The 24,825-nt window shown below is 35.1% G+C and overlaps 1 protein-coding gene across 4 annotated transcripts in view; it reads right to left on the bottom strand.

Moving 5' to 3' along the window:
* Window positions 1-692: 692 nt before the first annotated feature.
* Window positions 693-24,825, bottom strand: part of LOC150082840 (solute carrier family 35 member H1) — a 146,805-nt gene continuing 122,672 nt past the window's right edge. Inside the window, exons 10-11 of one of the 4 annotated variants that reach the window (XM_090376857.1) lie at window positions 20,155-20,257; window positions 693-1,265 (exon numbers count right to left, since the gene is read on the bottom strand). In XM_090376857.1, coding sequence (XP_090232983.1) covers window positions 1,211-1,265; window positions 20,155-20,257 — 158 coding nt within the window. In that variant the 3' untranslated portion in view covers window positions 693-1,210. Of the gene's footprint in view, window positions 1,266-17,266; window positions 17,306-20,154; window positions 20,258-24,825 lie in introns of those variants that run through there. The other 3 variants (XM_090376858.1, XM_090376859.1, XM_090376860.1) reach the window with 3 other exon arrangements.

The raw sequence follows: 24,825 nt of genomic DNA, 5'->3' as shown, positions 1-24,825 counted from the left end.
CTTTGATAATAATCCCTTTAAATCTACCCTTTCATTATTTCACTGTGTATTACTATTAAGTAAATTTATGGACTTGACTGTGGCACTAACAAGCAGTTGGCAGTGAAAATAGAAACTACTTCACGAGTGAAAATGTATTGTGCTGCACGTGAGCAACAACAGGAGCAGTATTCTTGCAACAGCTACAAATAACTTTTAAAAAAGCAGATATCGCTGTTATGTGCTTATCAAAAATTAATAATTTACTTTATAATTATTCAAAATGTAAACAGAACAATTATAGTGTTACTCATAGGCATTACATAAGTGTTACTCAAAGTTCTTTTCTTTTTGTTGCTATACCTTTACAGAATATAGTAATGAGAGAGATGGGGCCAAACTCATTATTGGTATTCTGAAGGTTTTGATGTTGGCAAAAGCATGCTTTAAAAGGATACACATTTCAAAATGCAAAAGAATGCTAGCAAATTCAGAGGGGGCACATTTTATTATAAAACAGCATTCAAAAATACATTCCACAGTTTCAAATATACATAATTGATAAAAACAGACTAATTACGATGAGGAAGAAAAATAATTCCTGTTCTGTTGTCACAATAGTATATTGTATTGCAATTTGATACAAAGATTAACAAAAACATTACTCTTTGTTAAAGTAAAATCTGTCAAATGGAATGTCATTTGATGGCCAATATGAATTCTAGGAAAACTAAAATTATTCTGTAAAAAAGGAAACGGATGTTGACAGATAGCACAAATCTGCTTCATTTATCAGATGTCCACAGAAAAGATTCCTCCAATTTCATGCAGGATACATATCACATATGGAATTTTTAAATAATTATATACATATATTTATATTCCTATAAAATGTTCACATGGATGTCAGTGGACTAATAAAATTTGAGCGACACACTACCTTCCTTCGGAATGAAGTAACAACCACACCAGTAACATCACACTGTGGTCTTCATTGAAAGAGAACAGTCAATTTTGCTGACAGTTGATCAGTCACTGGTTTAGGTGCTTTATAATTCTTCTAGCAAGCAAGAAGAACAAATTATGTAACTTTATGCATTCATGTCATCTGTTCCCATTTTTTTTTTTCTGCATTGGCAATACTATTTCACAACAGATCTACTTTACTGAAAAAGTCCTTAACATAATAGAATCAAAAAGCACTTCATCCTCATCATTGTTTATTTCATCCTTATTCAACAACCATTTCCGGCTTTCTCGCTCTTGGTCCTCTTCCGTTTCTGCCACTGAAAGTTATGAAAACATTCGGGGGGGGAAAAAAAATAAATTAAATCTCAAAAGGAATAAGATTTCATAGGTTAGATACTATACTTAATTCCAAATAATACAGCAGTTTAACAACACAAAAGCTATAATCAACAATTTTTACCAAATACATATGTAACAAATTATTAATACAAATTTTGTATTAAAACAAAAATAGAATACCTTCATATATCGTTAAAAGTTAGCAGAATTATTAAATTTCTGATCATATATGAAAATTGTCTAAGATGCTTATTCTGATTTTATATAAACAAATACTAGAATCAGTCTAAAAGCAATATTTTACCCACTTTGAGAAATATATGGTGTGTGAGCACTTTTATTCAAATAAGTTTACCATCCTCATTATATTCAAGGACGACTGTTGGGATTTTACATTATAAACATTTTGCTTATTAATTAAAGTCAGTTAGTCAGTCAGCAAATACAAAATGTAATTTCCGATCAGTCCGCAATAATAATCACATCTTTTAAATTGCATGTTAGAAGTAAGTTGCATTATTACAGTTGTTTATATTGTCAGTTTTTCCTTTAAATAGCAAACTTTCTCTTAGAATTGAATAATCACAACAAGGCATTATTCATTTTAGAATGCTTTAGCACCATCAGGTTTGCAAATTTAGAATAATGTTTAGGCTGGCTATCATCTTTTGACTTTTGAATTTCTTCAAACTGAGCCTCAACTACATGTAGAAGCAACTTCTTTCAGCAGTCAACAACTCGCTGGCTAAAAGAAAAATTCCTACAATTTAGTCTAAACCTCTTCTCCTGTAACTTGAATTTATGATCCCTCATTCTGAAAATCTTTTTATAATAGTAAAAATTCTGCCTTTATTCATTTTACTAACCCCTCTCAGAGTCTTATAAATCAGGTTTCCGCTAAAGAACCTGGTTACCAAGCTCTGCGGCTTGCATAATTAAAATCATTCATATTTAAAGTAAAAAGTCAAGTCAAAAGCCAAACAGTAACTTGTATTGAATATACAAGTTACATTTCACAAACTGCTTGTCCACTAGAATTTACACTTCGTGATTTTATAATATACATATATATATATATTAAGGACTGTAATCAGCATGTTTGTTTTATTTGCTGATTGCAACCCTTTATTTTTGACTGCCATTAGAAATTATTTCTCCCCCTCACACTTTCCAAAGTTTTCTCAGACTTTGAAATGGTACATGCACTTGAACATACTGGCTGAACTGTGTAGTAAAGCTCATCGGGTCACAAGTAAGAAACTAAGTGAAACTAAGAACAGAATAAAAAGCTTATGGAATACAGTGGGTAAACTCGTGCAAGTAAAGTGGGGGATGGTTCATAACTAGTCAGCAGGATTTGTGCACTGAAAATGAATTTCTTGTGAGAAAAGCAGTGTACTTTTAATGTTATTGTTAGAAAGCATATACTGTATTTATTTCATTCATTTTCAATATTTATATAATGAGTAGCTTATAAAAGGATATCAGGCAGTTTCTGAATTTTCACTAGCATAATTACAAGTATGTTATCAACATAATCCATATTACCCACACTGACTGGTTTTGCAAAGTTATGCAGCATCACAAAGTACTTAACGTGGATTTGCAGGAAGCCACAAGAACTGGCTAAAAATCAAAGCTACACTGTGGCACATATTCGTATATCATGCATTGTTTTTCACAAATTGCTCAAACCTAAACTAATAATGAAGCCAGCTGTATATATTATGCAAACATTACAAATATAGGTCGTATAATGTATTTTCTTAGTAAAATTTATAATAATTTACTCAGAAAATTTTCACTATAGGCTTGTATTTATTAAAAGGAAAAGCAGCATTGAGAATAACCTTTTCGTGTTACAGCACCACAGAATTATTTTTCCGATTTATAAAGAATGCTGTAATTCAGTGATTACAAAACTTTTTCAGCTATTGCCCCCTTGGTTCCATAAGCTCATTCCCAGTGCCTCCTACCCTACCCTGTAAAAAGCATAATCAGACTAGCAGTTTGCACAACCCACTAAGGAAAATAACAACACAATAAAATTCAAAACAGTAACAATTAATTACACATTTATTCAAAATCCAATTAAAACTAGTTTAATTAATTCAACAAAATTTCTGAACTTGATCCAGTGATACCAGCTTTTCAGTCTGATAGACATTTATATTCTTAGATACCACAAGAGTCTTAGATACCACATTTAGTAACCACTTCGCTGTTCGATAAATTCATAATGCAATGGATAGGCTTGATGAAGTGATAACAGTTCCCAATGTCTGGTTTAAAGTCACCTATCAGGAGTCTTAAATCACCACATTTGGTAATCCAGGGTCAATTTCTTGGCTTGGTGAAGTTGGATGACCACACTAAAACCAGCATAAAATATATGTATATATAACTACTTACTGGCACCTCCGTAGCCAGGTGGGCAGGAGTAGCAGTGCTTAGCACACGCTTCTTGATTAGATCGGGGTTCGAGCCCATGACCACCAAATACAGAGGATGCGGAAGGGTCAGGAAATGACCACTGCATATCCCCAGAGCAATATGGCCTTAGTTGCTAATGCTCCTAAAAAAAAAAATAATAATAATAATAACTACTTACTAAACATGCACAAACCTTTGCTACCGCAGATGTAAGGTAACTAATTTATAAGAAAATCAATAACTATTACCAATGATTGGCAATCTGAATCGTAAATGCAAACAAAGTGACCAAAAGAAATACCTCTGAAAGTGATAAGAGCAGTAAAAATTTTAATATGAAGCGACGAAGAGACAAGGTGTGGGAATAAAGTTCCTAGACTCTACTGTTGCAGTCATGTTCAATAAGTTTGAGAAAATAAATGGAAGTTGTATGTTGTAGCTGAAACGTCCTACAACAGATGGCGGTAAAGAGAATGATCAGCAAACTGATATGTTGCAAGTAACAATGTGTTACTTTCAATGGAGCAATGAATGAATATTAATTTTGAAAACTGTTTATGGTGATGAAACATTAAGTCATACCAATGTGTCTGAATGGTATAAGCAGTTCAATGATGGACACGAGGATGTTCCTGATGACATAAGAAATGGGCATCCGTCAACCTCTCAAAGTGAGGACAGAGTTGCAAATGTTTGAGAAATTGTGGCAAGAGATCATCATTTGACCCTCAAAATGATGGCCAATGAGTTGGATATTAATAAGGAGACTATTTGTCAAATTCTGCATGAAGATCTGAAGAAAAGGAAGGTTTTGTCTGTAAAAAACTTGTGCCACAAACCTCACAGATGAACAGAAGCAATGGAGTTCATTCAGACATGTCAAAACACTGCTAATTTCCTTGATTGTATTGTCACTGCAGATGAGTGTTGGATGTTTCAGTACAACCCAGAGACGAAGTGCCAGAGGATGCAGCAGACCTCAAAATCATCACCAAGGCCCAAAAGGTTTAATTTATAGAAGTCCAAGGTCAAGGCAATGCTATTCATGTTTTTCAACAAACAGGGTGTGATTCACATGGGAGTACTTGAAGGGAGAGAGTCAATGCTGTGTTCTACGTACAAATGCTTCAAAGATTTCAGGCATATTACTCAGGTGAGGCTGGAATTTTGAGAGAAAGGCAGCATGTTCTTGTTGCACGACAATGCCCCTGTCCATTCTGCACTTGTGAAGGCATTCCTGATGAAACATGAAATGCATTATACAGATCAACCCATCCACCCTACTCTCCCGATCTAGTACCAGAAGACTTCTTCCTTTTTCCCAAGGTGAAAACTGGCCTCAATTTCAGAATGTTGAGAACATAGAGAAAAATAAAACTGCTGAACTGAACATAATCTTTTTGGAAGCCATCACACTGACTCTTTTCTGAAATTTTTTGAATGGTGTAATAAGTGCGTAAGTGCATTCAAAAAGTGGTGATTACTTTAAATAAAAATAAAATCATTTTTGAGCTCCTTCGCTTTTGTGTTCTTTTTATTGCACCAGTCTGGGAACTTGATTGCCACACCTTGTATACATGATTTTTAGGTGTTGTCTTTCTGCAGTATGTATGACTCTTTTTACACTACTTGGATTAATGCAGTTTATTCTTGAGCCACTTTTGAAAGAGAAAAGACTGTATACATCACCCTCCTGGTTTACGACCATCTAATTTACAAACTTTCCGATGACTTCATAAAGCATCAGCTTTTGAAAGTAAAATGGGTAAGAATGAAATATTTTCAGGTTTTATGTACACTATTTAACATACACTCAGTTTTTTTTTTTTTTTTTTTTTGTTAATTGTTGGTGCATCAGCTTCTGTAGCAATAATGCACCCCCCAAAGTTTTTACATTTTACTCTGATCCAAGCATGAGGTGGGATTTGAACCTGCAACCTTTGGGTCGCTAGGCAGGCACTTTACCCACCTGGCTAGCCCGGTCGGCTATACACTCAGTGATTACTGAACTGTGACCACCCCATCCATAATGGACTAATGCTACATATAGCACACAGTATAAAACGCTGAACAGCTTCCTAAACTAGAGCAGTGGTAATTTGCATCTGGCCATGCAAGTCACAGTGATAAAGTAGCAGTTATGTGACACAGTAGAGATATCACAGAGTTTCAAAAGGGCATGACTGTGGGAGCTCATGTTTGTTTGTTTGTTTGTTTGTTATTTGGTTTTTAGGAGCATTAGCAACTAAGGCCATGTTGCTCCGGGGATATGCGGTGGTCATTCCCTGACCTTTTCGCATCCTCCGTATTTGGTGGTCACGGGCTCGAACTCTGGTCTAATCAAGAAGCGTGTGCTACGCACTGCTGCTCCTGCCCACCTGGCTACGGAGGTGCCGGGAGCTCATGCATCAGGTGCTTCCATATCAGAAACAGCACATCTTGTCATATCCCACTGTGGTTAAGGTACACAAAGAATTGTTGAATGGATCAAACCACCGCACACAGATAGAACTGTAAAGGATTATGCAAGGTGGATGTGGTGAGTGAAGGGTGCAGCATGTTGTATGGGCTCAATGACAAGTCACTATGCAACAGTTGACATCTCAATACAATATGGGGAATGCAAGAACAATATCTGAAATGATGATGTGCTGCACGCTCAGATGTATGGGGTACCACAGCAGGTGACCCAGGAGATACCCTCTCCTTACTGTTGATCATCATCGATGGTGAATGTGTCAACAACAAGCTGGTTGGAAACTGGATGACTGGAAATAAGTGGGATGTTTCCAGTACCTACAACAAAACTTGCATATTCAAGAAGCAACCTTATAAAAAAATGGAGGGATTGTTAAGCAAATGAAATGAAGAGAATCAATGCGAAACTGACAGATTTAAATGTCATGGCTGCACAGCTTAAATGAGTGGTGAAGTAGGGAGTGCCGAAGATCAAGCAGCAAGATATTTTGGAAGAGAATGATACTTTCATATCTTGAGAAAAGCATACAGCATGTCTTAGAGTTCAAAGCTGATAAAGATCAGCTCGTGCTTATCAAGTGGTAATGTTTTAGGGGATTTAAAATTAAAATCCTTGCTTATCTACATTCCACAGACTCCCCATGCAATGGGGAGGTATTCCAAGGAACATCTGGAAGTCAAATCCAAAAAGCACATCTGGAAATGGGCATTTCTCAAGAATGGTCCAGAAGAGAATTCTGCAAGGAAATACTATTGTGAGGCTAATATCTTGGAACTAAAAGTGTCGTTATTACTGAACAATAATGTTCCTGGTCACTCAGTGAATTTGGAAACTAAATTTGTTGCCTATGGAATTGGTGTTCTTTCCCCAAAACAAAACATCCCTTATGAGCTTGAGATGGTTGAAGTAGAGGGCAACAACATACAAGAGTTACTTCAATTGAACAAGACAGATTTGACTAACGGGGAACTGGCTGAACTGGGAATAGTAAAATTCTGCTATTGAGAATGAGGACTCTACAAATGATATTGGGGGGGGGGGGAGATAATAAAATAATTAATAACAATTTGACAGTTTTTATTTAATTCCTTAATATATCATCAGTCAGTTTTTATTTAATAAGATTCATGATGCTTGAGAATGAATTGAGATATAACAACTAAAAATAACTTAAATTTTTAATGTGGAGAGATGTTCTCCTCTCTCTGCATTTTACAATACAAGGAAATGTATTGTAAAAAAAATTCCAGACAAGGCAATCAACCCCTGACACTATTCAAGAAAGACCATAATTTTTTATACAGCAGCACTGTAGTTGATCCTTTTATTTGCCTTATCATAATAAATTACAGTTTTAGTGGCACATATTAATGTAGCAAATGTTATTAATTATTTAATGATGGCAAAGTCTGAGAAAAGTGAGAATGGTGTCCAATGACAAACTGAGACAAGACATCACCCGTTGTGTTTAAAGCTAATCAGCCCAGCAATGGCTGATACTGTGATACCAATTGGTCACATGAACAGTTTTGGTGGCTCAGGCTGCACACACAGCACATTGGTGTAGCACTACTGAAAGAAATATTTTCATGTATTTTACTCTCGCATAAAATTAGGTGATCTTATAACCAGCACATTTATTGAAGGATTGTATAATTTATGAATTTTATTTAAATTTGATATAAGCACATCTCCTTTAAGTCTCAACCATTCACCATTATCTTCATATGAGTTTACCCTTTAAAATGCTGGCTATGGTCCAGTGCTTAGTATGCACAGCTACTAGTAAGGAGGTGGGCAAAGTGGAACTTTCAGAGATCATAATATATATCTTTATTGCTACCAGTGAATATAAATAAATGGATTACATAAAGGACTGATGCAATACCCATAACAGAAATAATGCCAGAGAGATGTAAAGTTTTTTATTTTATATTTCAAATATAAAATAAAATAAACAAATAGAAGTAAATTAACATATAACATATTAATATATATATATTATTTGCAACATTACAATCATGGGAAAGTTTGAAGGGGTGGGGAAGTTGCACACAAAACAAAAGCAGCAAGGACTTCTTTACTTTTTAAATAAATGCTAGAAGGAACAGGATGAATCATGTTGGTCCACTAGATATGAATGGTTTAACAGCCATTCATATGACCTTGCTCAGGTTGCTGATAAATAGAACAGGTATTTTGTAGCTACATTCACAAGGAATTTTTTAGGGACTGGGATGCTATAAGTGTATCAAATTCTAATAGGGAACTGAATGATTTTGAGAGAACTGAGAGGAAAGTGGAAGAGAAATGTCAATGCTAAATGTTAAAAAGGCACGTGGGATGGATGGGATTCTACCAATTATATTCAAGAGGTCAGCTAACCTTTAGCCATAATTATGAGAGCATCCTTGGATTCACTGGAGGCCCCCATGGACTGGGGATGTGTGAATGTATCCCCAACTCACAAAGGGGGATCAATTGTGACATGATTAATTACAGACCTGTTAGCTTGGCCTCTGTTCCAGGGAAAATAATGGAGTCACTGGTTAAAGAAGTAATGCAGCATCATCAAGAGAGGAATGTGCATTTATATTGCAGTCACATCATGGATTTGTTAAGAGACAGTTTTGTCTGACTGATCTGATTGAATACTATGACAGAGTAACAGAGGAACTGGATGCAAAAAATAATTTGGATATCACATGATTCACTTGTTTCTGACAGTTGATTGAAAAGAATATTGGTCAACACCAGTTGATATATTACAGAGATCACAGAAAACAGTGATTAACAGCATTAAAAAATTAATTTTCTTTCTTCTATTTATTTCACAATAAATAAAATAAATAAGAAAGAAAAAAAAAAAAGAAAAAAAAAATTAAGTTAATGTACGATGTGAATTACATTTTAGGCACATTAGCGAATAGTAAACTGAGAAAAAACCAACTGAGAGAGAGAGAGAGAGAACATTTCCTTTCCATGCATCCACCATATTGCCCATTCATTCCTCCAATCAGTGATGGCAACAAGCATAATATCTAGCACTTCGGCTACGATATATGGTATATGGATAGTCAATGTGATGACATCTATGAAAAAAAAATAAATAAAATAATAATAATTTTTAGATGTCTATTGGTCAGATTTCATTTAAATTTGGCAAAGCCTGACAAATCATTCTAAAGAAGCAGAGCCAAATATAAAATTTCACAAAAATCCATCCACTGAGTTAAGTTATTATATGCAGATGGATAGAGAAAGAAATTATAATTGTCAACATTTCATTGGAATTTGGTTTGCCGCCAAAAATGTTTTTATAAAACAGCCAAATGTAAACTTTTGTGAAAATTCATCCAATGGGAATAGTTATTGCATGCAGATGGGCAGACAGACAAAAAATTAATAATTATCAAATTTCTACTGGTCTGATTTCAATGAAATTTGAGAAGGCTTGACAAATACGATTCAAATATAAAATTTTATAAAAATCCTCCACTAGGAGTCTGAATTATGGATAAATAAACAGGAATAGTGAAAACAATGGGTGCTAACATACTATACTATTTGCAACAATTGCAATCATGGGCAAGTTCAAGGGAGGTGGGGTTTTCCATACAATATATCATATATATATATATAGTATCAAATTACTAAAGCGTAAAACTGATGTTATAATTACTAAAGCATTGAACAGGGATATTATATGATAATATTAACCAATGGGATTAATGCCATCAGCGATAGAACATTACATCCGTCGTTATGCAGGAATGAAATAAAGTTAAAATGTAGAGGCCGTCGTTTAAAAGACCCAAAGCAATCCATGAACTAACCAGACCCTAGGCAACAATGGTTAAACATAAATATAAAACTCAATAAAAATTATATATAATTAGCCTTCCATGGGAAAAGATACTTTGCAAGGGACTTTGTCGAGGGCTAAACCCCTACAAAATACCAACCCCATGGTTGGCAGAGCTATCAGTTTCTGTTGTCATCTGCCTGTATAACTAGGACCTAAAGAAGTCCATAAATATCCGTAAGATGGGTATAATATAAAATCGAAATTATAATAATAAATATATTAATAATAATAAAAAATTAAGTAGCTTATTAATAGTAATTTTGCAGAATACAGGCTGGATGACATTTAGCCCGACCAATAGCTGAAACAAAATAGTAGATAAGCAATGCTGAGAACCAAATAATCTCCTAAACATAAGCTAAATTAGCTAACAAAAGGAGAACGGAGAGAAGGCTAGTTAAAGTAATAGTACCTCAATCCCCCTCGAATTGCTCTAATAGTTCATGAGGTATGAAAAAAGAGAATAAGATAGTTAAAAGTAAAAAGTGAAGGAAAAGTGTTTATACGATTGTACATCAGATATTACCGGGAGCGTAACTTCCCGACCCTATAAGAAAGGGATCCTGGTATAGTAAGAAGAGCCGGTAAAGATGGTAATATATATTACCATATCGAATAGTATCTACTATTCAATATGGTAATATATATTACCATCTTTACTGGCTCTTCTTACTATACCATATCAAATAGTATCTACTATTCGATATATATTACCATCTTTACCGGCTCTTCTTACTATACCAGGATCCCTTTCTTATAGGGTCAGGAAGTTACGCTCCCGGTAATATCTGATGTATACAATCGTATAAACACTTTTCCTTCACTTTTTACTTTTAATTATCTTATTCTCTTTTTTCATACCTCATGAACTGTTAGAGCAATTCGAGGGGGATTGAGGTACTATTACTTTAACTAGCTTCTCTCCGTTCTCCTTTTGTTAGCTAATTTAGCTTATGTTTAGCAGATTATTTGGTTCTCAGCATTGCTTATCTACTATTTTGTTTCAGCTATTGGTCGGGCTAAATGTCATCCAGCCTGTATTCTGCAAAATTACTATTAATAAGCTACTTAACTTTTTATTATTATTAATATATTTATTATTATAATTTCGATTTTATATTATACCCATCTTATGGATATTTATGGACTTCTTTAGGTCCTAGTTATAAAGGCAGATGACAACAGAAACTGATAGCTCTGCCAGCCACGGGGTTGGTATTTTGTAGGGGGTTTAGCCCTCGACAAAGTCCCTTGCAAAGTATCTTTTCCCATGGAAGGCTAATTATATATAATTTTTATTGAGTTTTATATTTATGTTTAACCATTGTTGCCTAGGGTCTGGTTAGTTCATGGATTGCTTCGGGTCTTTTAAACGACAGGATGGCCTCTACATTTTAACTTTATTTCATTCCTATATATATATATATACAGGGTGTCTCAAAAATATTGGTACAAACGTTTAGGGGAGGTAGGTAACATCTAAAGGAATGCGAATCGCATAGGAACCCATAACCGGAAATGTCACGGGAAAGTAGTAGTAGGGGCACAAGAAGCAGAAATGACACAAGACAGTAATTAGTGGCAAACATTTATTTGACATAATATTAACAATGGAGTAAGAGATGGATTCATTTCATGATGTTATAACAGATGCTGGAAGGTTCCACCATGATGCGTGACACCGACGCAGCATGGATTGGCGGACACGGTTGAACACACCTAGAGTTTCTTTGACAGTAGCAGCAGTGCAGACGAGTCTCGCCACGAGATCCATTTCCATCTCCAACAGGCGATTCATACACGATAGATTTGAGGGCCCCCACAGAAAGAAATCAAGGCTCGATAAATCAGGTGAGCATGGGGGCCAGGCAATGGATCCACCATGGCCAATCCATCGACACCCAAAACGCCTGTTCAAATGGTCACGAACACACCTTCCATAATGGGCAGGCGCCCCGTAATGTTGAAACCAAATGTTGCATCTCACATTTGCTGGAACATCGTCAAGTAACCCTGGTAGAACTTGTTCAGGAAAGATCCGATATTTAGCGGAGTTCATGCGGGATGGTAACAGGTATGGGCCGACTAAGCAGTCACCGACCATACCTGCCCACACATTTATTGCGAAGCGATGTTGTGCCGCGTGGGTTGTCGTGAGCCTACACATGAGCATTGTGCTGATTGAATAAGCCTTCCTGAGTGAAATAAGCCTCATCCGTGACCAAAACATAGGCTGGAAAATTCAAGTCTTGAACACTTTCTTGGAGAAACCACTGCGCAAAAGTGACAAGTGCAGGATGATTTTGGGGGAGCAGTAACTGAACCCTTTGGAGATGAAAGGGGTGTAAGGAATCGTTGTGCCAGACACGCTGTACACTGCAACGAGACACTCCTAAGGCAGCGGCATGTGTGCTGGTAGTAGGATTATTCTGGATGGCATTCAACACACTTTCTTTCATGGCGAGAGTTCGCGTCGAACGTGGTCTGCCCTCACTACTCCTGTTAACTCTAAATGACCCATAATCGCATAAACAAATTGTGGTCTGGTACATGTCTGTCTGGGAAGCGTTCTCCATAAATTCGTTGAGCGGCTCATCCATTGCCCTCTGCTAATCCATACACTAGGTGCATGTCTGCCAGCTCACAGTTCGTATATCAATGCATGCTCTTCGTGCAGCGACTACAGCACCGTCTACCGACTTACGGTGATGTTTCCAGTTATGGGTTCCTATGCGATTCACATTCCTTTAGATGTTACCTACCTGCCCTAAACGTTTGTACAAATATTTTTGAGACACCCTGTAGATAAGATTGACATGCGTAGGTGATGTAATATTACATCAGCCGTTACTTTCAGCTATATAAGCACGCTCTGCAAGAGTTGCAGTCGTTCCTTGCCTGTGTCACGAAGAGTGCTATTGTTGCTTTACATGAGGAAGGATGTTCTTCCCGTCATATTGCTTATAGAGTCTTGTAATCAGTCGACAGTGAGTAGATTTCTTTCCAAACTCAAGAATACTGGTTCTGCTGAAAGGTAAAATGGAACCAGACACAAACGAGTCTCTACGCCAAAACAGGACCACGTTTCGAAGCGCTTATGCCTTAAAAACCATAAAGCTTCTTCATCTGAGCTGAAAAGAGAATGGGAAGAATATACAGGAGTGGTAGCAACTGCAGTAACAGTCAGAAGATGCCTCTTCAAAAATGGACTTGTAGCCCATCGTCCCAAGAAGAAGCCCCTCCTCACACAAAAAATGAAAAAGGCCCAATTAATTTGGTGTAAGGAGCATGTCAAATGGTGGACCCTGAAGCAGTGGAAGTCAGTTATTTTCGCAGATGAGAAGAAATTCAACCTGTATGGCTCTGATGGGAGACAAATGATTTGCCATAAATGTGGTGAAGAATACCATCCAGACTGTATGGTGTCTACAGTGAAATTCCCTACCAGCCAAATGATATGGGGGTGCATTTCTTATCATGGAGTAGGTCACCTGCAGTTTATAAAAGGTTCTGTAAATTCCAATGGATACCTGGCTATAATGGAAGGCAAATTGATGCCAACCATTAGAGACCATTTCAACCTGCCAAGTAACTGCATCTTTCAGGACGACTCTGCTCCTTGTCATCGGGCAAAAAGTGTAAGTAGGCACTTCTGTAGTTACTTTAGCTTCATTTCTGCATTAGAGATTTGAAAGTAATGTGTTTACATTTGTTACAGGTGAAAAAATGGTTAGAAGAACGGTCCATTACAACTCTTAGCTGACCAGGAAACAGCCCGGACCTGAATCCTATAGAGCAGGGGTGGTCAACTTAATTTGTGATGCGATCTGCTTTTTTTTTTTTCAAAATGTGCTGCAATCTACCATCTCAAGAATTTCATTGAACATGGTTAAAAAAGTTAATCAACACATATTGAAAAATGTTGTTTATAAATTTTAAAATTTAATACAATTCAGAATTCTTATTTTAAATTCATATATATTTAAATTTTTAATTTATGTGAAGTTTGGGTGTTCATGTCATCTGCCAAGCTTTCAAAATTGGGGATATACCGTGATAAGGCCAACTGTAAAGAATCTTCTGTATGCAAATCCGTAAGAGTAGAGCGATTCTTCATCTTTGTTTGTTTCAAATACGAAAAGGCCGATTCACATAGATTAACCCCAGGGGCTCACATCTGGTGAGTATGGGCTTGGCACACCCAGGGTCCTGAGCTGGATATTATCATTCTTCTTTTCCTTGGTGATTCCCTTCTACTTCTCTCTCTCGGGGTAATTCAGAAAATTTTTATTTTTCGCTGGTGCAGCATAAGCTTCAGGCTTCCTTGCGCCATATGGCTAATAATAATAATATGTGGAACCAAAACAAGAATTAAAGTTCACTACATCCCCCCCCCCCCCATATTTGGGTACTTTTCTTGGCAAACTTATTTCCAAAAGTCTTTTTCTGATGAGCTGGCTTTTAGGAAGATATCGTTTCGCAATGAAATAATTTTCAAGTAATATTTTCTCTGTGTGAAAAATCTCAGTGATTTTTTCTGTAATTTGTTTCATATCTAAGTGGACATTAAATGGATAAGAAATATATTGAATGATGTCTTCAATTGTTTTAAAATCATCCACAATTTTCTCAATTTCAGAAACATATTTCTCACTATTACATTCAAAAACAGGATACTTTTGCAAATGATCTTGCATATTTGCAAAATGATTGAATTATTTTTCTTTTAGATCCTTAGCCATTGCCAAAAATTGATATTTATATGCATAATTACTTACTAATTATGTCACCCACATTTTTTTTTCCTCGTAATTCCAAATTCAGATTACTTAATTTACTGGTAAAATCTGCCAAAAAAAAAAAAAAAAAAACAGATTACACAACCACTCCCTATCTTGCAGCTGCTGATAATCATCTCCCCTTTATTAAACAAATTTTTTAATTTCATTCAGCAAATTTCGAAATATCTGCAGAAACTTACTCCGACTCAGTCACCTCACATCTGTGTGTAATATCAGATCTGGTTCATTTTCATTGAGTTGCATTTTTAAAAGTCTAATTTAAAGAGATTTCCTCTGATAGAATTCGCGATTTTGAAAGCGATGTCCGTAACACTTTTAGTATTTAATCTTTTGCTGGTGGATGATACAGTGGTACCTCAAAATATCTGGGAATTCATCATCCTTTTGGCACAATGAGATGAATCCATTAAGATGCCCCGTCATTGTTTTAGCTCCATCTGTTGTTATTGATACGAGATTAAATAGTGGTAATTTAATTTTTTTCAATAAAATTTTTGAATGCGTTAAATATATCAAGACCTCTAGTTCTTTCTTTTAACAAAATCCATACGAATAAAATCGAGCAATTGAGCTGTATCACTGATTTACAACTGGATGTATCTGTAGATTCATCCAGTTGTAAAGAAAAGGACACACTGTTAGCAATATGTGCATGCAATTGTTCACTCACATTTTCTCAATATTATTTCAAGATAAATGCAGATCTTGAAGAGCGCTTTTAATTTAGTTTTTGTTCTTAAAATTTTCAAAAAGAGAATCTGTTATTTCTAAAAATGAGTCTTTGATGAATTAACCATCAGAAAATGGTTTGTATTTTTTGCAAGATGATGACTCACTTTAAATGATGCTACATTTACTGCTTTAGATTGTAAATTAGGTATCACAAAGAAATTTTGTTGTGTGAATAATCTGGATTTAAGTTCTTTTAATTTATTTTTTCTAAGGTCACTATTAGACTGAAAATCCGATTGGCATTTGCCATGGAGCGCGTTGAAGTGCCTTTCTAAATTTCCTTTTTTTTCGGGTATAGCCACGGAAGCATTGCAAATCAAACAACATTTTTCTTTTACCATTTACAAAAACGTATTCTAGTTCCCACTCTTGATGAAAATGATATGTTTTACTCTTTTTTGTGGTATTCATTTTAAATCAAATCAAATTAATGTATAAGTACTGTTCAGTTATTAATATTAAGTAAGCTAAATAAGAATTCCACACATACACTATGCTCGCCACAACAAACTGTATGAATTTTCACTAGACAAGCCTAGCGGCTGCGCGGCAACAAGAGTAGTTACGTGATTCAACGGATTGGTGATAATTGTATGCAGTGGAGCCGTTAATAATAATAGAACATTTAGATTTTGACTAATCTATTTATTATTATTATTAGCCATATGGTGCAAGGAAGCCTAAGGCTTCTGCTGCACCAGGCAAAAAAGAAAAACTTTCTGAATTACCCTGAGAGTGAAAACAAGAGTCAGAAGTAGAAGGGAATCACAAAGAAAGAGAAGAATGATGATAACCAGCTCAGGATCATGGGTGTGCCAAGCCCATACTCACTAGATGTGAGCCCCTGGGGATCTTTTTTTATATATATTTAAGATTCGTCATGATCGACTTGTTGGCCACCCCTGCTATAGAGAACTGTTGGCATCGTGTGGAACCTGCAGTTGCAAGAAAGAAACCAAAGACCCTTCATGAACTTCAGGAAGCCATAATTTGTGTTTGGAACCACGAACTATCAGTTGATTATCTTCAGAAATTGATCTTGTCAATGCCTTGATGGTGTGCTGCTGTCATCAGGGCCAGGGCAGTTCAACTAAATATTAGTTTGCACCTGGTGAACTTTTCATTTTGTTTTTCATTTAAAATGATAATCTGAAGCAAACTGAGAGCTTCTGATAACATTTCAGCCATAATTGTTGTGTTTACCAAAACTGTTATATAAAGGTTGCAAATGCTCATTTTGGAATATTTTGAGAGCACCTGTCAAATATTACTTAGCTTTGCCTTAACTATTAATAAATATTTTTTGTTTATATTTCTATTTGTGATGCTAGTCATTAATGTAACATACCATTGTGAAAAAGGTTAGAAATGTGAAATTCCTAGGTGATGCACTTTCTTTGAACACCAGTGTATACAATTTCATAAATTAATGTATACTTCAATATAGTTAATTTCAAATACTGAAATGGTAAACATAAATCTAAATAAAATACACTTTATACCTGAATTAGTGAACTGGTTTGTCCATATTTCATTAAAAAAGTTCTTTGTAAAAACTATACGCACTTCATGCCCTCAAAAAACCCAAGTTACCTCCACTCGGGTGGCGTGCCCCACACTTTTGGAGCCTCTGTTATAAACAATTAGAGCACTCTCCATTATCCAGGGGCAGATTAACTCAGGTCTCTGGAATCCATGAAAATCCTGAGTTGGTTAACAAAATGAAGTACACTGAATATTTTACAGGTGCTTTTGTTTACATTTTATGAGGAATTCGTTACCACAAATTCCTCAGAAACGTCATCCCCACCTTTGCTTTTTGCCTACTAATTCACACTATGTATATTTCAGTAATCCTTCAGTTTTGCTATTATATGATTAATTGTAATGCTTTTCTCTAATTTTTTTAAAAATGTGTCCACATGTCCCATCATGTTAAAACAGAAACAAGTTGCCCTTTCCAATGAACAAAACCTTTTGCACATCAATAAATATTAAAAAGGTGCTACTAAAGTGTCAACCTTAATGAGTCTCTACTTGATTAGATGTAGATATATTATTAAGTCATATATTATTAGATATATTATTAAGTCTCATAAGTTAATGTATATTTATTTGTTTTTCCAGATCCACAGGCTACTGAGCAAGAGCCACAAATATAATGAGAGGTGGAATGCTGGAGAAGGTTGAGTCTGATCCATTATAAGATGTCTTCATTTGCAAGGCAAAGAAGCAAAACAAATCCATGAGGAGATGAAAGCTGTATATGGGGAGGATTGTCCATCATATGACTGTGAAAAATTGGAAAAGACAGTTCAGGTGTGGGCAAAGCAGCATGTGTGTGTGTGCATGACCCAAGAGAAGGAAGATCCATCTCAGCCACTGACACTGCAATTGTGAATAAAATGGAGCAATTAGTCACTGAAGACAGATGCATGGCTATAAATTTTATATCAAATGAAGTGAACAGTAGCCATGGATCTGGTATGCACTATAATGCACAAGGTCCTGCACATGTCTGAGATGGCAGCCTGATGGGTTCCAAAATTGTTGACATTTACTCAAAAGTTTCATAGGAAAGTGTGTTCTCCACAATTGTTAGAGCTTTATAGAGAGAATTTTGATGATTTTTTTTGACTAATTATGAAGGAAGAATGCTAGGTACATCACCAAGACCTAAAAACAAAACATGAGCAAGCAATGAAAACATTATCTTCTTTACCAACCCTCAAAAAACCCAAGATTCAATTGTATGCCAACAAGATCATCTTGCCAGTCTTCTGGGATGTACTACAGAAACCTGGGAAAGTTAATAGAGGCTATTAAGTTGAACAGATACAGGAAGCTATCCAAAGGTGTCTGCCTTCTAGCTCACAATGCTCCTGCTCACATGGCTACTCTAACAGTGGACTCTGCAATCAGGTGCAATTTGAAAATCTGCAGCACCTATCTAATTCTCTCTACCTCCAAGTTTTAAATCCCTAACTCAAATATTTCTAGGTGAGCATAAATTTATTCATCACCCCTCATAGACCTCAATGACCCTTTTCAAAAAATAATAAGCATGTATTAAATTTTATGTCAGATCTTTTCATGCTACAGTATACATTTATAAATATGAATAGAATATATACATAAATTTGTTTTTGGCACATTTATATGTTTTTTCTTTCATTCTGAAAATTATGCAGGAAAATTTATTTTCTAGCTATCCCAGATAATTGGGAATCTACTATAGCATAGAACTTATTTTTTCTATTATTATTATTTTTTACTTCACTTGAAGGCCATTCACTCTGGCCAGAATGTTCACTCTGGAGTAATTCACAATATAAATCCAAGAATCCAGATAAATGTTTACTACAGTTTATTAAAACTAAGAAGTCTCTATTGAATTGGGTGAAAACATGCTAAAAAGTTGACAACATCCAAAATGATTTCAAGCAAATGTTAGCTGGTTAAAAAACTTAACAATGATAAAAGACAATATTTCTCAGTTATTAAGGGGTATCGGGAATAAACATATAAATTGTCATATATCTCAACAAACAAGGTTGTTTCTCATATGATGAATAAGAATAATTATCAGTTGGCATACTATATTTGCATATCTTAATGCGAATTTCTTGCATTAAGGTATATATTCCTGATTTCTAAAATGTTGTAAGAATGACAACACATGGATATATCAATTTTAAACATTAAGAATGTGAAACACTTATAACACAACATTAAATATTTTCAAGTTCAGTTTATCGACAACAATCATGTTTCTGTTACAATATGCACAGCTATATATTCAAACTAATGCATTTATCAGCTCACTAAATTATAAAAAAGGCAACATTTCTGATTGGAAATGGTCAAACAAGGGGTAAAATTTGTGAAAAGAAATACTTCTAGACGTCCTTCTGGACTTCTAGACACAGGAGAAATAACATAATAGGAACAACAGGTATATAATCTGCATAACATGAAGAACACAATTTACTCCTTTTTAAGGTAAAATCTTCCAAGGAAAAAAAATACTACTATAAGCATGTTCTAGTTTTCTATGCAGTAGGAATAACATAATAGGAATTATACATGTATAACTTCCATAACATGAATAGAATTTACTCCTTTTTTAAACAGAATTTTAAAGTGATCTTAAATGTAGACACAAAAAAGGTTATTATAGTGGTGTCTTTCATGCTTTAGATTTCTACATAGGCGTGCAAGAATCCAGAGCCCTTCATGTATAGCTTTTTTTTTTGTTACTGTAACCAAAACTTAACTGTTATCAATAAACTAAAGTAGAAATATTTCACATGGTATACAAGTGTGTTGCATTCTTAATATCTGTATTACTAATAATAAATCTATTGTAATTTCAAGAAAGGACAATTTTTGAGTTGGAAAAGAAAAGTTTATATAAAATAATAAAGCAAAAGATGACCATTACCATGGGATTGCTGTAAAATAGTAAATGATTTGGTGTTTTGTATGAAGTTATTAAAAAAAAAATGGTGCTCAAAAATATATTAAATATATACTGACATCAAAATACGTACAAAAGGGAAGCAATTGGTACCTGGTATCTTGATGGAGAGAACATATTTAGTACACTAAGCAAGCAGGAGACTATCAGAGTCAACAAGGAAGATGAATGGTTGCCTATGGATTAGGGAAAGAAATTAAAGAGGACAGGAGAAAGCAATAGGTTATATTTGCTTTTCATGCAATGAGCAATTTATATCATGCAACATGACATTAGTGTTAGACAATTAACTTAAAATTATGTAAACATGTGGAAACTGACTACTTTTTAAAGATTGGAGTTTAAAAAAACCATTATGCAAGTGGTCTTAAGAAGAATTCCTCACGTGACCTTCGAACCAACACTTAAGTTGAAACATAAGAGAGAGATGTAAATTCTGATATATAATTTCACTAAAAATGTGGAATACAGGCTAAATAATAACATGAATATAATTCACCATCTTTAGCAATAGAATTTTATAGTGATCTTAAATTTAGATACAGGAAAGGTTAAGGCAGTGTAACACTTTCAACTGGCCAGCATGCTTAATTCTTTCACTAGTAAAGAGTGATTTATTTGTCAAGAAATTGTAGTCAAATTGCCTGCTAATTCAGTGTACGAAAACAAGGCCTAGGTTCCAATATACTTCTAATTACAGGAAATATATCCTAATAATGAATTCCAATGTACATTTTCATTAGAAATGCTCAGATGTGGAAATTAATGAAGATTTTTCTTTTTTCAGTTCTCAGTATTTAAAAGCAGGTAACTTAATTGTAACCATGTAATATTCAAAATATTATTAGACACTTTCAAATATTATTAGAATTTAAATCCAGGTAGTTGCCGCTTTATGAGTTATTTTTTTCGAATATCAAGTATCAACAGAATCGAAAAAATGAACATTAACTGCAATAAATAAATGCGAAACATTCATTTTGTTGTTATTTGGTTTTTTTTTAGGAGCATTAGCAACTAAGGCCATATTGCTCCGGGATATGCGGTGGTCATTCCCTGACCTTTCCGCATCCTCCGTATTTGGTGGTGACAGGCTTGTACCCCGGTCTAATCAAGAAGCGTGTGCAACGCACTGCTGCTCCTTCCCACCTGGCTACGGAGGCGCCATGAAATATTTATAAATAAGGTATTTCAAACCACGCACGTAGCTAGACAATACATTACTACTGTGCATGCGTTTATTTGTTCAGGTAGAGATAAGGAGCAAAGGTCCAACTCAAAGAATTTTGGAAAAAATTCCATATTTTAGATGCAATCAAATAATAAAACGAGCCTGGGACAAAATTACAGAGAAGAACATGGTGTCTGAAATAAATTCTATCATCATTTTATTGATAATTTAAGGATTTCAAGAACCAACAGAGATCATACTACAAAATGAAATAGAAGCATTCGTTAATACTGCTAACCAATTGCAGCCTGAGGTTTCTACAACTAAAGTCGCTGATCTGCTTCAAACACACAATGAAGAGCTCTCAAATAAAGACCTTGAAATGGCAAAATGCGAAGAAGCCGAGGAAAAAGAAAATTTAACAGATGAAACTCCTGTTTTCAAGGGGCTTGACGAAGCTTTTCAACACATAGAAAAAGCAACTGAGATTTTCGAGTAACAAGATTCAAATTTCGAGTGCACTAGAAAAGTTTCTACAGATTTTAAAAAAATGCTTATGCATGCTATCATGAAATTTCTAAAGAAAAGAGAAGACTGTCTTGGAAATGCATGACCCTTGAAGCACTTCCGAAGAAGAAAACGACTCCTTGTGCTTCCAACAAACGAATGAGTGCCAAGTCAAGAATGAGTGAAGAACCATCAACGAGTGTGCATTTAGTTGATGACAATGAAGAATAAACATTCTTTAAAATTTGAATGACATAAATAATTTCTTTATTATTATAATTTGCTTGATTTTAAAGGCTATATTTACATTTCTTTGGATAAATGAATCATTGTTTAAGCATAAACTATTGTTTTGTTGACCTTTATTCAACATTACTATGGTCAAATTGTCAGTGTTGGGAACTCAACCCCTGTTTTTAACATTATGTCTATGGGAAAAATATTCCCGCTTTATGAACTTGCACTAGGAATAAATTAACTAGTAAAGTTGGGAACTACCTGCATTAAAATTTTTTAATATTTAACATCTTTATTTTGAAACTGTGATTTGCTTTTTAGTGTTATAGGATCAACTCACTGTAGTAACTGAACAGTTTCAGACACCTAAGTTCAAATATTAATTCATCTTCTAAATATTATATGCTGTTCTAATAAATTTAGGTCAAACAGATAACTTTGTGATAATCCAATAGGACTAGCAACTTTACAAAGTTGGTGCAGACAGATCATAAAACAAATCCAGTGGTTAGTTTCCACATCATTTTTTTAAAATAAAATGAAAACATCACATTTCACTTGGATAATCATGAGGTACAAAGGAGTTACTCTTTGTACTTGATGATTATCTAACAAACAAAAATATTAAAACATATCATTATATAATGATAATACAGTGTTAAGTATTCAGTCATGTGCAATCAGTTTTTCTTAATTAAAATTAACACTGATATTGTTGTGACTGAAATTTAATAGCAGAAGAGTTGTTATAATCATATCATGCTGAAAATTAACATTAAATGTCTTACAATAAGTTGCATTTAGGGAAGTTCTTGCAACTTTGAAATTTTTGTATACAGAATTAAAAGAATTATTCAGCTTCTCTTTTATTTTTCTTTCCTTTTACTATTTAAAGATTTAAAATACTGCAGCAGTCACCTTGAAAGGGAAGACAAATGTAATCTAATAAATTCATTTGTTATACAAGGCATAAAGAATAAATTCTAAGATCACAGTAAGTCAAAACATATAGCCTCACTGCAGCCATGTAAGAATAGAGGGAATTTTGTTGTTAGGATCTGAAGATGTCATTGAAAAGTGTCTCTTAGACTAGTACAAAGGGTACTAGGAAAGTTTTGCAATATGACGCAACAATGAATCACAGGAAGCTGCTTGTTGCTGCATGTTGAGACATGTCCATACGTGCATAGTAGCCACCGCGCCAAGTCGATGGGCTCAGTTATTCATTAGTAGTGAGAGTGTAAAGTGCTTGCGATGGCATCGTGGTCACGAAATGAGATAAGGACAGTTTTGCGGTATAATTTCGTGCGTGGTTTAACCATAGACCAGTGCTTAGAAGAAATGACTCTTGCACTAGATGATGATTGTCCACATCGTACAACGATATTCAGGTGGTATAGAGAATTCCAAAGGGGAAATTTCACTCTGGAGGATTCTGAGAGGCCGGGAAGGCCACGAACGTCAGTTACGGAGGAAAACGTTACTGCTGTGAGGAAAATGCTTGACGAAAACAGGCGAGTGACCTACCAACAGATAGAGGATACTTTGGGCCTAAATGCACCAGCAATTCGTTCGATTCTGCAAGATCATTTGCACGTGAAGAAACTTTGTTCTCTCTGGGTGCCGCATCAACTGACTGAAGAGCAGATGACACGACGTGTGACTTGGTGCCGGGAGATGTTAAAAAAGTTTGATAAGGGACAATCTCGGTATGTGAACAACATCGTGACAGGTGACGAGACTTGGCTGTACTATTACGATCTGCCGACCAAGGCTAAAAACAAAGTTTGGGTCTTTGATGATGACGACACACCCGTAATTGTCAGAAAATCCCGATTTGTAAAGAAGAAAATGATAGCTGTATTTTTCAAATCGAGTGGAATTGTGGAACGTGTCGTTTTGGACACGCAGAAGACAGTCACAGCTAAGTGGTATACTGAACAATGCCTGCCTAAAGTCATTGGATCTATGAAGAACCTGCGGCCAAAGTCAAGAATGGACACCTGGTACCTCCATCACGAAAATGCTCCAGCTCACCGCGCCAAAGCCTGCACCGAATATTTGACCACGACAGGACTGAAACTTCTCGAGCACCTTCCCTACAGTCCAGACCTTGCTCCCTGCGACTTTGCACTGTTCCCGCATGTGAAAATGAAGCTAAAAGGGAGGCGGTTTTCCAGTGATGAGGACCTTCTACGGGCTTGGGACAACGAGTGTGCTTTACTCCCTAGTGAAACTTGGCAGAACTGGTTTAAAGATTGGTTTCGGAGGATGGAGAGGTGTATTGAATGTAGAGGAAATTACTTTGAAAAAATTAAATAAACAAAGCTGTATTGCAAAACTTTCCTAGTACCCTTTGTATACATCCTCTCTACATCCCAGATTTGGTTCCAAGTGACTTATTTTTATTCTGAAAGCTTACAGAACATCTCCAAGGAAACAGAATATGACTCCAATGAAAAGTAAAAGCATGAGCATGGTTGGCAAAAAATAATTTTATATGAACAGTTTATAAAACTAAAAAACATACAAATTGTATCAATTTAGGTGGAACACATACAGAAAAATTATCATGTCAAAATTAAAATACAGCTTTTTTACTACAAGTATATATATATATATATTTTTTTTTTTTCCATTTTATCTCTGTTCCTTTAAATGTTATGTAATAAGAGGCCTTGCTTTTCAGCACACCCTTGTCCACATGCACATCATAAGATATTAAAATTAAGATTTAAATTAAATAAACAAGGGACATATACAAGGAGCTGATTATAAAAGGAAGGTCTGCTATGCCACACAAATTTTACCAAGTATATATTTGCATTC

Source organism: Mastigoproctus giganteus, chromosome 7 (assembly GCF_048544385.1).
Source record: "Mastigoproctus giganteus isolate SK-2022 chromosome 7, ASM4854438v1, whole genome shotgun sequence".
NCBI classification, from domain to species: domain Eukaryota; kingdom Metazoa; phylum Arthropoda; class Arachnida; order Uropygi; family Thelyphonidae; genus Mastigoproctus; species Mastigoproctus giganteus.
The sequence above is the reverse complement of the archived record's forward strand: the minus strand, read 5'-3'. Positions and strand labels throughout refer to the sequence as shown.